This window comes from Erythrolamprus reginae, chromosome 10, assembly GCF_031021105.1.
Source record: "Erythrolamprus reginae isolate rEryReg1 chromosome 10, rEryReg1.hap1, whole genome shotgun sequence".
NCBI lineage: Eukaryota > Metazoa > Chordata > Lepidosauria > Squamata > Dipsadidae > Erythrolamprus > Erythrolamprus reginae.
The window spans coordinates 41325737-41341639 of record NC_091959.1 but is presented as its reverse complement, the minus strand read 5'-3'; the positions used below and the strand labels follow the sequence as shown (position 1 = coordinate 41341639).

The 15903-nt window shown below is 42.0% G+C and overlaps 1 protein-coding gene across 1 annotated transcript in view; it reads right to left on the bottom strand.

Annotated features, from left to right (window-relative positions):
• Positions 1–965: 965 nt before the first annotated feature.
• HIRA (histone cell cycle regulator) overlaps positions 966–15903 on the bottom strand; it is a 63966-nt gene continuing 49028 nt past the window's right edge. The window contains exons 21-26 of the mRNA XM_070762863.1: positions 15836–15894; positions 12461–12566; positions 10492–10614; positions 6296–6459; positions 4542–4630; positions 966–2026 (exon numbers count right to left, since the gene is read on the bottom strand). Coding sequence (XP_070618964.1) covers positions 1910–2026; positions 4542–4630; positions 6296–6459; positions 10492–10614; positions 12461–12566; positions 15836–15894 — 658 coding nt within the window. The 3' untranslated portion in view covers positions 966–1909. The remainder of the gene's footprint in view (positions 2027–4541; positions 4631–6295; positions 6460–10491; positions 10615–12460; positions 12567–15835; positions 15895–15903) is intronic.

Here is a 15903-nt window from a genome sequence, read left to right as displayed (position 1 = left end):
TAAATGCATCCACCTACAACCATGGAGAATGTTATAAGCAACACAGCTTAAATTACCTGTCCTGTTTTGGAAGATCTAATCATGACAGACTCTCCATCCAACATACAAATCTAAATAATAATAATAATAATAATAATAAGTAAGTAAGTAAGTAAGTAAGTAAGTAAGTAAGTAAGTAAGTAAGTAAGTAAGTAAGTAATAAATAAATAAATAAATAAATAAATAAATAAATAAATAAACTCTGTTGCATTTCCATCCTTCGAACAATTCAAGATATATTGTGAATTCCATGGCTGAGTGAGAACTCTGTTCTGAATCTCTCCAGTTTTAATCTGGAGTATAATATACTAAACTTTTAATATCCTTCCTTGGAATGTTTAGATAAGTTTTTTTTTTTTAAAAATAGATGTGTCTGCTCCATTCTTTTTTCGCAATCATTAAGTGTTCTACTTCATGATCCTTGACAAATGTATATTTTCTTTTATGTACACTGAGAACATATGCACCAAAGACAAATTCCTTGTGTGTCCAATCACACTTGGCCAGTAAAGAATTCTATTCTATTCTATCCACCAGTCTGAAACAACATTGTGTGGCTTTTTAGAAGAATCCCTACTAACAAACGAGGTTCAAAATCCCGTCTGGAAATTTCCAACTAGTATTCCTAGGACATGATTAAAAAAAGACATTTTTATTACAGGACAGAATATGCAGTTCCAAATGAGGGGGGAAGAGTGGAAAGACTTAAAACCAGCAAGATTATACAATACATATAACAATCTGGAGACCATTGGACATGTAACGTAAGGAAGGCGGTTTACATGAGTTTTGCGTCATTATGTCATGTGTCATCCATTGTTGTAATCTGATATTATCTCCTTTGCTTTGCAAACAAACCGCTTTGGACCAGCGGTACATAAGGACCCGTGGCCAAAATAAATAAAACCCACTATTCAAACTCTGAGTTCAATATTTGTTTATACAGGTGGTGGCCTGTACAGTTTAATGCTACCACAAGCAGCACAAAGACATTCACGTTTGTTCTGAAATCAATGCAATGTTCATTTATTAATTGTACTTACAAAAACAAAATCGCCCTCCCGCCCCCAAATCCCTTATCCATTTTTTTTTTAGCTATCCCTTCCCGTTTTGCCAATATCTTTTACAAATAGTTAAAAAAGGACATTTATTTTGGTACAATTGTTCAGCAACGTAGCTGTCATAATTAATGAAGGTACGTTTCGATACGACAAGAGGACTTTGGGGTGGGGGGAGGGACAGGGGCAGGGGAAATATTGGCCAAATAAAATTCTCATATTACAAGTTAGCAAATTCTAGTATAAAAATAGTCCATGGTGATCAAACAGCCTCTCATTTCTAATCGTTATCCGCCACTGAAGAGTTTGTGGGCTGCATAATTTTCCGTAGGGAGTTTTGGGATTTTCTGTTTTGGGCGGTTTTATCTCCCCAATACATAAATCCTCAATAAAGAAACACCCCCAAAATGAGGGCTTTATATGACATTCGGTTTAGCTTCTTGTAATGTGCTTTTCGAAGGATATTCAAAAGGCTCACAAATAAATGTGTCTCTTTGATATCTGGTATATCAGATCTGGAATCCAACAGCCCTCCTTTGAAGACCATTCCCACGCGCTCTGACAGCTACAAGCCGTGGGGCTCAACTTCCAAGAGAGGACCAAGAAACCGAGATCTTCCGCATCCCCAGATGTCCTCGCTTCCCTCTTGCGATCTTCTTTTTAAAAACGGCAATATTTTAGCTTGTTAAAAAGACCCCACACCTGGCTCCTTCTCCTGGTGTTTTTCAGGAGTGTTAGCTTCTGCCAACGGACCTTCTATTTCTTCTTCTTCCCTGCTTTCCCGTAGGCTGGAGAAAGATGTCAAAGGACCACTACTTGTCTTTCAAAATGTCCAGCTGCTCCTGGTATTCCGTAAAAAGTCGCTGGAAACGAAGGTTCTGCCCGATGACGGGCAACAGTTCCTTGAGCAGGTCCCGTTTCCGTAAGCCCTGCACAAACACACACACATAGACAAACACACAGGGAGACAAATAAACATGTCACAGAAGTCAAAAGTCAGAGAAGCAGGTGGCCACTGCGCTGAGCTCTTCCCCGACACTTGCCTGCATGGAAATGCCTCATTTCTATAGAAAGAGGCTCGGAAAGTAAGGGATGGTTTGATCGAAGTGTATAAAATCATGCACGGGATAGAAAAGGTGGATAGAGAAAAATTCTTTTCTCTATCACACAATACTAAGACGAGGGGGCCCTCCCTAAAGCTCATAGGTAAGAAAGTGAGGACAAATGAAGGGAAATATTTCTTCATCCAGAGGGTCCTTGGTTTATGGAATTCACTTCCAGAAGAGGTTGTGACAGCTGTCAGCCTTGATAGCTTCAAGGCAGGATTAGACAGATTCATGTATGAGACAGATTCATGGATGCCGAGTGTATCAATGGTTATTGAAATGGATGTCCAAGTGCCGCCTCTATGTTTGTTGAGGTAGGCAGGATTCTGTTGTGGTTAGCTCTGGCCCAGCTCCTGCCCCAAGGACTGTGGATGTGGGGGAGACATCCACATGCTGCAGGCCTGTTTTGCTCCCATGGAATCTGCTGATGAAGGCTCCTCTGAACAAGAAGACATGAGTGACAGGGAGGAGGAGAGTGGGGCAGACAGCTCAGAAGGAGATCAATTATCTAGCTCCTCCTTGGATTCAGAACAAGAGTTAATGATACAGCCACGCATGTGGAGAGTGATGCATAGGCAACAACAACTGAGAGATTATTATCAAAGAAAATGAGGCCACCTGTGGTTGGGTGGGGCTGGGGTAATTGGTGAGGCTGCTATAAAGAGCAGCGTGTGGGTTTGGCCATTGTGGAGGATTATCTGATCATTGTGTTTCGTGCCTGCCTTGCTGACTTCGACCTTGGTGTGTTGCTTTTCCCCCGCTTTGAAACTAAAGCAGAGCAAAGGGTGTTTCACTTTGTGGAAGAAGGACTGTGAATTGCCTCACAACTGCAAGCAAAGTATCTCAGAACTGATAAGGGACTTGTACCAATTACCAGTTTGTTTGGAGACAAGTGCTGTTTGCTATACAAAAAGAGGGCTTAGTTTAAGTGAATTTTCGTTATAAAGAACACTGTTTTGAATTTTCAAATGTGTGTGTGTCTGAAATTTGTATCTGAATTTTCGGGAGGATTCTGCCAGAGAGCTCGACAGAACACTATAGAAAGAGGCTCGGAAAGTAAGGGGCGATTTGATCTAAGTGTATAAAATCATGCACGGGATAGAAAATACTTTTCTCTATCACACAATACTAAGACGAGGGAGCCCTCCCTAAAGCTCATAGGTAAGAAAATGAGGACAAATGAAGGGAAATATTTCTTCACCCAGAGGGTCCTTGGGTTTATGGAATTCACTTCCAGCTGTCAGCCTTGATAGCTTCAAGGCAGGATTAGACAGATTCATGTATTAGACAGATTCATGGATGCCGAGTGTATCAATGGTTATTGAAATGGATGTCCAAGTGCCGCCTCTATGTTTGTTGAGCTAGGCAGGATTCCAGCCTCTCCGAGTCTTCGGAGAGGGGCGGCATACAAATCTAATAAATTATTATTAAATTATTAATTATTATTATTCCCTTGGGGACCGTTTGTTGGGGGTCAAGGGAAAGGGAGGGTTCTGCCTTCTCTTTCTGCTCAAGATCCCCATGGACAATTGGTGGGCCACTGTGGGACACAGAATGCTTTGGCCTGATTGACCATGGCTCTTCTTATGTTCTTAAGCAGTGGCAAGAAAGGTCGCAAAATGGGACAAAATTCATTTAACAGTCAGCCACAGAAATCTTAGGCTCCGTTGTGACTGTAAGTTGAAGACTATCTGTATGTTATACATTTCATTCTGTATGGCTGGAAAAGTGAGCAAGATAGAGGGAGACGTTCAGGCTGATATAGCTGAGTTAGGGAAGGAAGGAAGGAAGGAAATGTAATATTATTATTTATTATTATTATTATTTATTAGATTTGTATGCCGCCCCTTTCCGTGGACTCGAGGCGGCTCACAATAAAACAATTCATGACAAATCTAATAATATACAATTAAAAATTTAAAATAGTTAAAAAAAAACCATTTTTAAGCAGACATACCTACAAACATACCATACATAAATTATATAGGCCCGGGGGAGATATCTCAATTCCCCCATGCCTGACGACAAAGGTGGGTTTTGAGGAGGTTACGAAAGGCAAGGAGGGTAAGGGCAGTTCTAATCTCTGGGGGGAGCTGGTTCCAGAGAGTCGGGGCCACCACAGAGAAGGCTCTTCCCCTGGGGCCCGCCAACCGACATTGTTTAGTCGACGGGACCCGGAGAAGGCCGACTCTGTGGGACCTAATCGGTCGCTGGGATTCATGCAGCAGAAGGCGGTCTCGGAGATATTCTGGTCCGATGCCATGAAGGGCTTTATAGGTCATAACCAATATTATGTGTCTTTCCATCTCCCCCCCCCCCAAAAAAAATCAATGCTTACCACTACGGTTGATACCCATTGACTTCCAGATGAAGAGTGGACAGGACCTAACAAGTCCTTGCATAATTCCCTCAAGCGATATTCAAAGCCTGAAGGAGACAAAGAAGACGACTGATTCACAAAGAAAGCAATATTCTCTCGAACTAATTTAGAAACAATAGGTGCCATTTAAATTGATTGAGGATTCCTTTTATAGAGATTGAGGATTCCTTTTCCCCAAGTGCACTATTTTAATGTTTCCAAATGTAAAATAATGCACTTGGGGAAGAGGAATCCTCAATCTGAGTATTGTATTGGCAGTTCTGTGTTAGCAAAAACCTCAGAAGAGAAGGATTTAGGGGTAGTGATTTCTGACCGTCTCAAAATGGGTGAACAGTGCAGTCAGGCGGTAGGGAAAGCAAGTAGGATGCTTGGTTGCATAGCTAGAGGTATAACAAGCAGGAAGAGGTAGATTATGATCCCGTTATATAAAGTGCTGGTGAGACCACATTTGGAATAATACTGTGTTCAGTTCTGGAGACCTCACCTACAAAAAGATATTGACAAAATTGAAAGGGTCAAAAGACGGGCTACAAGAATGGTGGAAGGTCTTAAGCATAAAACGTATCAGGAAAGACTCCATGAACTCAATCTGTATAGTCTGGAGGACAGAAGGAAAAGGGGGGACATGATTGAAACATTTAAATATGTTAAAGGGTTAAATAAGGTCCAGGAGGGAAGTGTTTTTAATAGGAAAGTGAACACAAGAACAAGGGTACACAATCTGAAGTTAGTTGGGGGAAAAGATCAAAAGCAACGTGAGAAAATATTATTTTACTGAAAGAGTAGTAGATCCTTGGAACAAACTTCCAGCAGACGTGGTAGATAAATCCACAGTAACTGAATTTAAACATGCCTGGGATAAACATATATCCGTCCTAAGATAAAATACAGAAAATAGTATAAGGGCAGACTAGATAGAAACATAGAAGACTGACGACAGAAAAAGACCTCATGGTCCATCTAGTCTGCCTTTATACTATTTCCTGTATTTTATCTTACAATGGATATATGTTTATCCCAGGCAGTTACTGTGGATTTACCAACCAAGTCTGCTGGAAGTTTGTTCCAAGGATCTACTACTCTTTCAGTGAAATAATATTTTCTCACGTTGCTTTTGATCTTTCCCCCAACTAATTTCAGATTGTGTCCCCTTGTTCTTGTGTTCACTTTCCTATTAAAAACACTTCCCTCCTGAACCTTATTTAACCCTTTGACATATTTAAATGTTTCGATCATGTCCCCCCTTTTCCTTCTGTCCTCCAGACTATACAGATGTACCATGAGGTCTTTTTCTGCCGTCAGACTTCTATGTTTCTATGTTTCTAAATATCATTGGCATTGAGAGAATCCCCATCGGCCAATTGCAAAAGGCAGCTTTGCTTGGAACATATGACATTCTGCAATGGTAACTTTGATACAATCAACCAACAACGTTGGCCTGTCCTAAATCCTCGAGGAGGATTCAACAGGTGAGTAAAAAGTTCAAATCCAGGCCAAGCGGTCTGGCTGACTGTGCAAACATAAGAAAGCTTTGCGTATGTGCAGAAGGTTAAAAAAATTAAACGGTGACGCCTGGGTAGGTGGGAGGAGCCTTGCGTTGCCGCCGCTACCAGTTCTCTGAACCACCAGAAGCCGCCACCACCTGATCTAGGTAGCATTTCACCCCTGGACGAGACCTTTAAAGACATCGCACAAGCCCCATCACGCCTTACCTTCCTTAACCAGGTACCGTGCATAGATAAGCAGCCAGTGACGGTATTCGTGACTTGACTGCAAAGCCAAGGCAGAGGCCACCTGATTCTCCAGGTACGCCGTAGTGGTTTCTTGCTGCACCAAATGAGGCATGGAGAACAATTTGGCTGCCTGCCGCCCAGAGCTGTGGGAAAGGAACAAAGAGGAAGCAGCTTTTAAGAGGCTGAGAATGGCAGGAAGCATAGGAGATGATGACCAATTTGAGCCCGAGGGAGACGGTCACACACGTCATAAATCATGAGATCTAAGACCAGCCCCCACCTTCAGTGCCTTTCTTATCTCCCGCTCATTTCCCTTGATGGTTAGTTGGCCAGATTCTTTTTTTTTTTTTTAATAAAGTTTACTGGTTGACAAAAGGTAAATGGGGGAAGGGAAAATGGGGTACATAAATTTAAAAAGGGATAGGAATAATTATTACATGATATTGTATTTTGACATATATACAGTATCTTACTTTGTAATAAAAATTCAATGTACACATTTATACCTTATTACTATAAATATTTCATTTTTCTATCTTATCTTATTATTTAAAAGGTAGTAATAAGTAGTGATAGGGATAGTAAGAAAGATATTTATAGAGAGGTAGTTAGGAAGATAAGTTTACGATTTTATAAAGTACTGTATTTATAAAAAGAAAGGGAGAGAGGGAGGATATGCCTAGACAGACGTTATCAGTAGGTACGACATGATGTAATAATATGTTAATGGGTGTGTCAGTAATATATCAGTAATGAAAATAATTTAAAAAAAAGAAAAAGAAAAGAAAATATATTTATGTAAGTATTGGAAAAGAGAAAAGCTGTGATTCAGTTAGTATGGAATAAAGTAATTAGTTGGATTATATTGTAATCGTGTGAACGGTTGTTTAATTGAGTTTAAGAAACAAGTAAAAAGAGTAATGTTGTTGTAATCTAATTTTATTTTGTTTTGTTTTGTTTATTTATTTGTCAATTTATTTATTTATTTATTTAAAGTGTCGGTATTGAAATTAATTTATTAATCAATTATATTTTGAGTTCAAAACGGTTGCAGATTCTTGTAGAGAGCTTAATCTTGCAATAAATCTTTATAAAGGCAGTCCTGAATCTACGATAATAGAGCCCAGAATTCCTGTTGCTAAGCGATACCTTTGTTACATGAGTTTTCGCCACATTTTACGACGTTTCTTTCCACTGTTGTTAAGTGAATCATAGCAACTGTGAAGTCAGTAACATGGTTGTTAAGTGAGCCTGGCTTCCCCAATGGTTTTGCTCATTTGGAAGGTTACAAAGGGGAAATCCCATGTCCTCGGGGCACTGCAACCATCATAAATAGGAATCAGTTACCAAGCATTGGAATATGAATCATGTAACCGTGGAGATGTTGCAATGTCCTAGGTGTGAAAAGCGGTCCTTTTTTTTCAGTGCCGTTGATCTGTTGTAAGTAGAGGACTACCTGGACTCATTTGAACTTTCCTGATTTGTCTGGTGCTTGCTGTGGCTGCCAGCAACCAGTGGAGATGGAAGCAGAGTCAGACAGTGAGGAGGTTGGGGAGGAGGTTGGGAAGGCTCTGACAAGTGCTCTGCATCCGAGGCAGAGATGGAGCCAGGGCTGTCTGACAGTTATCAGCTGCCTTTGGAGTCAGGCATTAGTGAGGCAGACAAACAGCTGGAGCCTGTTCCCAGTGTGCCCATGCACAGAACGGCCAGATGAAGGGAACAACAAAGAAATAAGGCTCGACTTGGGACTAAGGCCACACCTTAGAGATGATTGGCCCTTCCCATAGGAAATAAAAGAGAAAGAAATGGGGCGTGGGCTTTTGCAGGAAACAGTAATGGGTTGCTAGCCGGTATGCCCCACACTGCGTAGCGGTACTGAAAATGGAGCTGCATGCGCGGCTCCGAGTGACCAGAGGGTGCGCGCATGCATCCGGGCGAGATTTGGCTTCTGCGCATGCTCAGGAAGCAAAATCTTGTGAGAAGACGCGCACATGAGATTTCAGTGATTTTTGGCGATTTTTTGCTTCTGCATGTGCGCAGAAGCAAAAAAATTGCCAAAATGTCACATGGCCGTGTAAGCTCACACAAGATTTTGCTTCCGGCACAGAAGCCAAATCTTGCTTAGATGCGCACGCACACCCGCCAATCACCCAAAGTTGTGCATGCTTTGCACCAGTAGTGGCAGTAAGTAGGAACCCCCGCCTGGCAGGAAACAATTAGTTCGTTCTCAGTCGTTGCAAGAGTGGAAAGATCTATTTGTGACTCTAATAGACTCTCTGCGAAGTTTTGCCTTCCCTGCATTTGGAAACTAATTTATTTATTTATTATTTATTCAATTTTTATGCCGCCCTCCTCCTTAGACTCAGGGCAGCTTACAACATGTTAGCAATAGCACTTTTTAACAGAGCCAGCCTATTGCCCCCACAATCCGGGTCCTCATTTTACCCACCTCGGAAGGATGGAAGGCTGAGTCAACCTTGAGCCGGTGATGATATTTGAACCACTGACCTACAGATCTACAGTCAGCTTCAGTGGCCTGCAGTATAGCACTCTACCTGCTGCGCCACCACGGCTCTCTGGCAGTGAGATAAGGTCGGTGTTGATAAATATTCCTCTGAAATACTGTTTGCCAAGCCTTGCCGACTGTGAATGAAAGGAATCCACAGTCTTGCAAATAAAAGAGGTTTTACTGGTACTAAGACTCCGCTTCACGCTTTCTAAGGAAGCCTAGCTCAGAACAGCGCTTGACAGGAAACTGTGGAGGAGCTTTTGGGAGAAATCTGCAGAGTTGACCTGACGCAATATCCCAAGGCAGGAAGAAGGATTACAATTAATGTAATGAGTCACCGTGAATCGACAGAATGTGCTGCAACCTGATTGGTAGATCAATGTATAAAATGAAATGCACCTTTGCATAGGTGTGGCTTGTTGTGGGTGGTTTGTTGTAGATGGCTTGTTGTGAATTGTGGGTCGGCTTGTTGTCTGTATCGTACTAGTAAGATAGTTATAGTGTAAACCGATAGAATACTTTGTGCTGCGAAGAAGTAAAATATTATCTCAAGGACTCCTGCTACATTGTATTTATTCAAGACTTCAATCTTGATCTGTGGTTGGCTGGTTCAGCTATACAGTGTTCCCTCGATTTTCGCGGGTTCAAACTTTGCGAAAAGTCTATACCACGGTTTTTAAAAAATATTAATTAAAAAATACTTTCCCCCCCTATATCACGGTTTTTCCCGCCCGATGACGTCCTATGACCAAAATATCTCAGGGACCACCTTCTGCCGCACGAATCCCAGTGACCGGTTAGGTCCCACAGAGTTGGCCTTCTCCGGGTCCCGTCGACTAAGCAATGTCGTTTGGCAGGACCCAGGGGAAGAGCCTTCTCTGTGGCAGCCCCAGCCCTCTGGAACCAGCTCCCCTCAGATATCAGAGTTGCCCCCACCCTCCTTGCCTTTCGCAAGCTCCTTAAAACCCACCTCTGTCATCAGGCATGGGGGAATTGAAATTTTCCTTCCCCCTAGGCTTATAGAATTTATACATGGTATGCTTGTATGTATGAGTGGTTTTTTAAATTGGGGTTTTTTAGATTATTTTTAATATTAGATTTGTTTACATTGTCTTTTTATACTGTTGTTACCCGCCCCAAGTCTTCGGAGAGGGGCGGCATACAAATCAAATAAGTAAGTAAGTAAGTAAGTAAGTAAGTAAGTAAGTAAGTAAGTAAGTAAGTAAGTAAGTAAGTAAGTAAGTAAGTAAGTAAATGTCATCACCAAACTTTCATCTGTCTTTAATTAATTTTTTTAAAAATAAACTTTAATAAATAAACATGGTGAGTAATAATCTAAATGGTTGCTAAGGAAATGGGAAATTGCAATGTAGGGGTTGAAAGTGTTAAGGGAAGGCTTGTGATACTGTTCATAGCCAAAAATGGTGCATTTACTTCCGCATCTCTACTTCATGGAAATTCGACTTTCGCGGGCGGTCTCGGAATGCATCCCCCACGAAAATCTAGGGAACACTGTATATCTTCCGCAAAACGCTACTCTAACAGGAGGTACAGTCAAAGACCAAAGCAGGGGTCGCCAAGCTTTTGGTTGACCAAGAGATTGACCTGTTCTGGTGACCGGAAGGGCTAAAGAAAGAGAAATAGAGCGAGAGAGACAAAGTCGTACTTAGACATTCGTCCTTGTATGATGGCTAAAGGTCCCGAACACAGCATGGCCTCCTGGGATGGTAGACTGCTCCTGAAGTCTGCACACTGTGCCAATGTTTCCTGCTTGTCAGAGACAAGGTTCCTGGAAAGGCAGAACATGGTTACCGTTAACCCAAGTGGGGAAGGACAGACCTTCTTGCAAAATTCAACGTGTGCAAATTTGGAAGTTTAACTCATTTCATTTCCCGTCCAGCCAAAAATGGACGAGCCTCAATTCCCATTTAAATTCATCCCATTGCGCAAAGCCAGCCCTCCTCTTAAAACTACAGGTTGGTCAACTGAAAAACAGATTCCCAACTAACAGTATTCTTGCCGAAGGGAACCCTGCCTTACGCAAAGACATAGAAACACAGAAGATTGACGGCAGAAAAAGATTTCATGGTCCATCTAGTCTGCCCTTATACTATTTCCTGTATTTTATCTTACAATGGATATATGTTTATCCCAGGCATGTTTAAATTCAGTTAATGTGGATTTACCAACCACGACTGCTGGAAGTTTGTTCCAAGCATCTACTCTTTCAGTCAAATAATATTTTCTCATGTTGCTTCTGATCTTTCCCCCAACTAATTTCAGATTGTGCCCCCTTGTTCTTGTGTTCACTTTCCTATTAAAAACACTTCCCTCCTGGACCTTATTTAACCCTTTAACATATTTAAATGTTTCGATCATGTCCCCCCTTTTCCTTCTGTCCTCCAGACTATACAGATTGAGTTCATTAAGTCTTTCCTGATACGTTTTATGCTTGAGACTTTCCACCATTCTTGTAGCCCGTCTTTGGACCCGTTCAATTTTATCAATATCTTTTTGTAGGTGAGGTCTCCAGAACTGAATACAGTATTCCATATGGGGTCTCAGTCACCAGTGCTCTATACAGCGGGATCACAATCTCCCTCTTCCTGCTTGTTATACCTCTAGCTATGCAGCCAAGCATTCTACTTCCTTTCCCTGCTGCCTGACCGCACTGTTCTCCCATTTTGAGAAACTAACCTCTGCTAGCAGGCTTATGGCCATTGAAATTTTGCCATCTTGCACTGCCCAATGAAAGAATGCAGGATGTATGGTAGATGAATCTGTTTGTTTAGTTTTTAACTGTAGTATTTTTTTGAATGCAATTTTATGTAGATTTCTAGTATGTTGTAAGTCCGCCTGAGTCTCAGGAGAAGAGCAGCATAGAAATCGAAGTTAATTAATCAGAGTCAAGAGAGGCTTTAGCCTAGAACGGGTGTCATGTGACTGACGGAAATGAGTGACATTGAGTTGGCCACGCCCATCCAGGTATTGTGGCTCCCGACATTTTCTTTTCTGTGGGAAATGGGTCCAAATGTATCTTTGAGTGTTTGTTACAGACCTCTGGCCTAGAATTTCTGGGTCATTCTTTGTCAAGTGGACCAGGTGTCCACTTGACTGATTTTTGCAGCCTTATTTGAAAAGAAACCATCAGAAAAACAACATATAAGATAGAAAAAAGCATGCTCTTTCTAATGAAACAAAAAATGAAGATTGAAAGTGAGAAAACAGAGAGCTCTGTTTCATCACCTGCAATCTTCATTAGAAAGAGCACGTTTTTCCCCATCATATATGTTATTTTTGTGATGGTTTCTTTTCAAATAAGGCTTCAATTTCAACTGGTCCACTTGACAAAGAATGACCCCTCTACGTAGCCACAACTGGTTTTAAGTCCAATTCCACTTGAACTCTGCCAACCCTTATCTAATTCCAAACTGGTGCAAACCCCGAGTTGAACAAAGACACGAGTAGCAATAAATCACTTTAACTGGAAGCTCATTGATAGACCTGGTCATAAAACCACGTCTTATTGCCGTATTAACGTTATATAGTCTGTTCCGGAAGCATTAACGGCGGATCGATCCTGCCTAGCTCTTAAAAGAATCACCTCCCTTATACCTTCCACCTTGGAGGCTCACCAAGAAGACAGAGAAGGATTAAAGCAATATGCTCTTCCGTCCGACATATTCATCACGGGGATGCCCTGCTGAGTCAGCAAGATTTGAGAGACGGTGGTTTCACTTCCTGCGAAGGTCAAACATAGCTGTCAGTTTTCTCGGCGGGAGAAACATGGGACCATACTTGACAGCTGACGGGCAAACTTGACTTACAACTGCCGTATTTCCTCCCTTTTTCCTCCCTAAAAGAGACTGAAAATCTGGGTGCCTCTTATACCCCAAATGTAATTTTTCGAATCTTTTTTTTCAGCGCTAAAAAGTTGCTAATGAACTTCCCAGCTCTTACCTTCCAGGCTTTTTCACTGTTACTCTCTCTGAAGAACGTTTTTCCAGCCCTAAGTCTTTGCAGGCTATTTGCTCCGAATAAGTTTTTTTCCCAGCCCTAATGAGATGCTGATGATATTCCAAACTCTTACGGCTTGCAGGCTCTTTCATTGTTACTCTATCCAAATAAGGTTTTTTTTAAAAGCCCTAACCAGGACATAAAATAATGTGCTGGGATGCTAGCCAGATAAATACTCGCTAGGCAGATTTTTTCCCCTATGTTCCTATGGTATCTACCACGTCTGCTGGAAGTTTGTTCCAAGGATCTACTACTCTTTCAGTGAAATAATATTTTCTCACGTTGCTTTTGATCTTTCCCCCAACTAACCTCAGATTGTGTCCCCTTGTTCTTGTCTTCACTTTCCTATTAAAAACACTTCCCTCCTGGACCTTATTTAACCCTTTAACATATTTAAATGTTTCGATCATGTCCCACCTTTTCCTTCTGTCCTCCAGACTATACAGATTGAGTTCATTAAGTCTTTCCTGATACGTTTTATGCTTAAGACCTTCCGCCATTCTTGTGGCCCGTCTTTGGACCCGTTCAATTTTGTCAATATCTTTTTGTAGGTGAGGTCTCCAGAACTGAACACAGTACTCCAAATGTGGTCTCACCAGCACTCTATATAGCGGGATCATAATCTCCCTCTTCCTGCTTTTTATACCTAGGAATCTATGTTGGCCTTCTCCGGGTCCCGTCGACTAAGCAATGTCGTTTGGCGGGACCCAGGAGAAGAGCCTTCTCTGTGGCGGCCCCGACCCTCTGGAACCAGCTCCTCCCAGATATCACAGTTGCCCCCACCCTCCTTGCCTTTCGCAAGCTCCTTAAAACCCACCTCTGTCATCAGGCATGGGGGAATTGAAATTTTTCCCTTCCCCCTAGGCTTATAGAATTTATACATGGTATGCTTGTATGTATGAGTGGTTTTTTAAATTGGGGTTTTTTAGATTGATTTTAATATTAGATTTGTTTACATTGTCTTTTTATATTGTTGTTAGCCGCCCCAGTCTTCGGAGAGGGGCGGCATACAAATCAAATCAAATCAAATCAAATCAAATCAATCAATCAACAAATAAATAAATAAATAAATAAATGTTGCATCTTATACTCCAGTGCGTCTTATACCCCGAAAAATACGGTATTCGTTTTAGTAACCATTTGAAGTTACAATGGCACTGAAAAAAAAGCAACTTACATGCGGTTCTCGCGCTTACAACTCTCAGTCACATGATTACCGCTTGTCACCATTCCAGCTGATGTCTGACCACCACTCTATGGGCAAAGCCAGATTTGCTTAACGACCGTATTATCTGCTTAACAACCGCAGTGGCTAGAATTTCTGCTGCCAAGGAAGTGGTGATTAAGGCAGCCAGGCCAATATTGTGGCCACGATGGATAAGCCAGTGTTTCCCAACCTTGGCAACTTGAAAAGATCTGGACTTCAACTCCCAGAATTCCCCAGCCAGCAAATGCTGGCTGGAGAATTCTGGGAGTTGAAGTCCAAATATCTTCAAGTTGCCAGGGTTGGCAAACACTGGGTTAAGCAAATCACTCCAGTTGTTGAATCAACCATGTCGCTCTGGAACACGCAACTGCTGTAAACATATGCTGGTTGCTAAGCACCCAAAATATGATCACATATCACAGGGATGCTGCTGCCACAATCGTAGGTCTCTCCACACGTCATCCTTAGGGTAGCATGCAAACCAGGATCTGTGTCTGGGAGGAGATTTTGAAATATTTCTAGAAGGACGACTAGATTTTGTAATAGCTTTGTCCCGTATGCCATCCGTCTTGTCGCAGGATTCTTTTTTCTCACCTTATACATGTACATACATTATACATGCTGACATTAGAGAACCATCTTTCAGCTGTGGCGAGGGGGGCGTTTGCCCAGGTTTGCCTGGTGCACCAGTTGCGGCCCTATCTGGACCGGGACTCACTGCTCACAGTCACTCATGAATTCATCACCTCGAGGTTCGACTACTGTAACGCTCTCTACATGGGGCTACCTTTGAAAAGTGTTCGGAAACTTCAGATCGTGCAGAATGCAGCTGCGAGAGCAATCATGGGCTTTCCCAAATATGCCCATGTCACACCAACACTCCGCAGTCTGCATTGGTTGCCGATCAATTTCCGGTCCCAATTCAAAGTGTTGGTTATGACCTATAAAGCCCTTCATGGCATTGGACCAGAATATCTCCGAGACCGCCTTCTGCCGCACGAATCCCAGCGACCGATTAGGTCCCACAGAGTGGGCCTTCTCCGGGTCCCGTCAACTAAGCAATGTCGGTTGGCGGGCCCCAGGGGAAGAGCCTTCTCTGTGGCGGCCACGACTCTCTGGAACCAGCTCCCCCCAGAGATTAGAACTGCCCCTACCCTCCTTGCCTTTCGTAAACTCCTTAAAACCCACCTTTATCGTCAGGCATGGGGGAATTGAGATATCTTCCCCGGGCCTATACAATTTATGTATGGTATGTTTGTATGTCTGTCTGCTTAATAATGGGTTTTTAAAAATATTTTAAACTGTAAATTATTAGATTTGTTATGAACTGTTTCATTGTGTTGTGAGCCGCCCCGAGTCTACCGAGAGGGGCGGCATACAAATCTAATAAATGAAATGAAATGTATACATCCAAATTATACTGTGATGTTTTCCTGTGTCATATATCTGGGTGTATGCATAATGGTTATCTTTTGAGAGCTGAATGCAATGAAATTTCATTTTAATATATGCTGTTTGGTGTACGTGTAAAGTGGCAATAACATTTCTGTTCTGTTCTATTTTATTCTAATTTCATTCTATTTTTCTCCTTCGTTCTTTCCTCTTCTTCATTCTCTTCTCCTTTTCGCTCCTATTCAATTCCATTCCATTTGGAAAGACCAGTCATAAGTCACTTTTTTTTAGCGCCATGAAAACTTCGAAGAGTCATTAAACGAATGGATGGTTAGGTCCAGAGCAACCCTTCAAGACGATTTAGATGGCCCTAGGTGGACTTGAGTGCCATTACCTGCTAAAATGGTTTGTAGGGACTCGTCTTTCACCACCACCGACTGCTTCCGCACGTTCCTAAAAGGG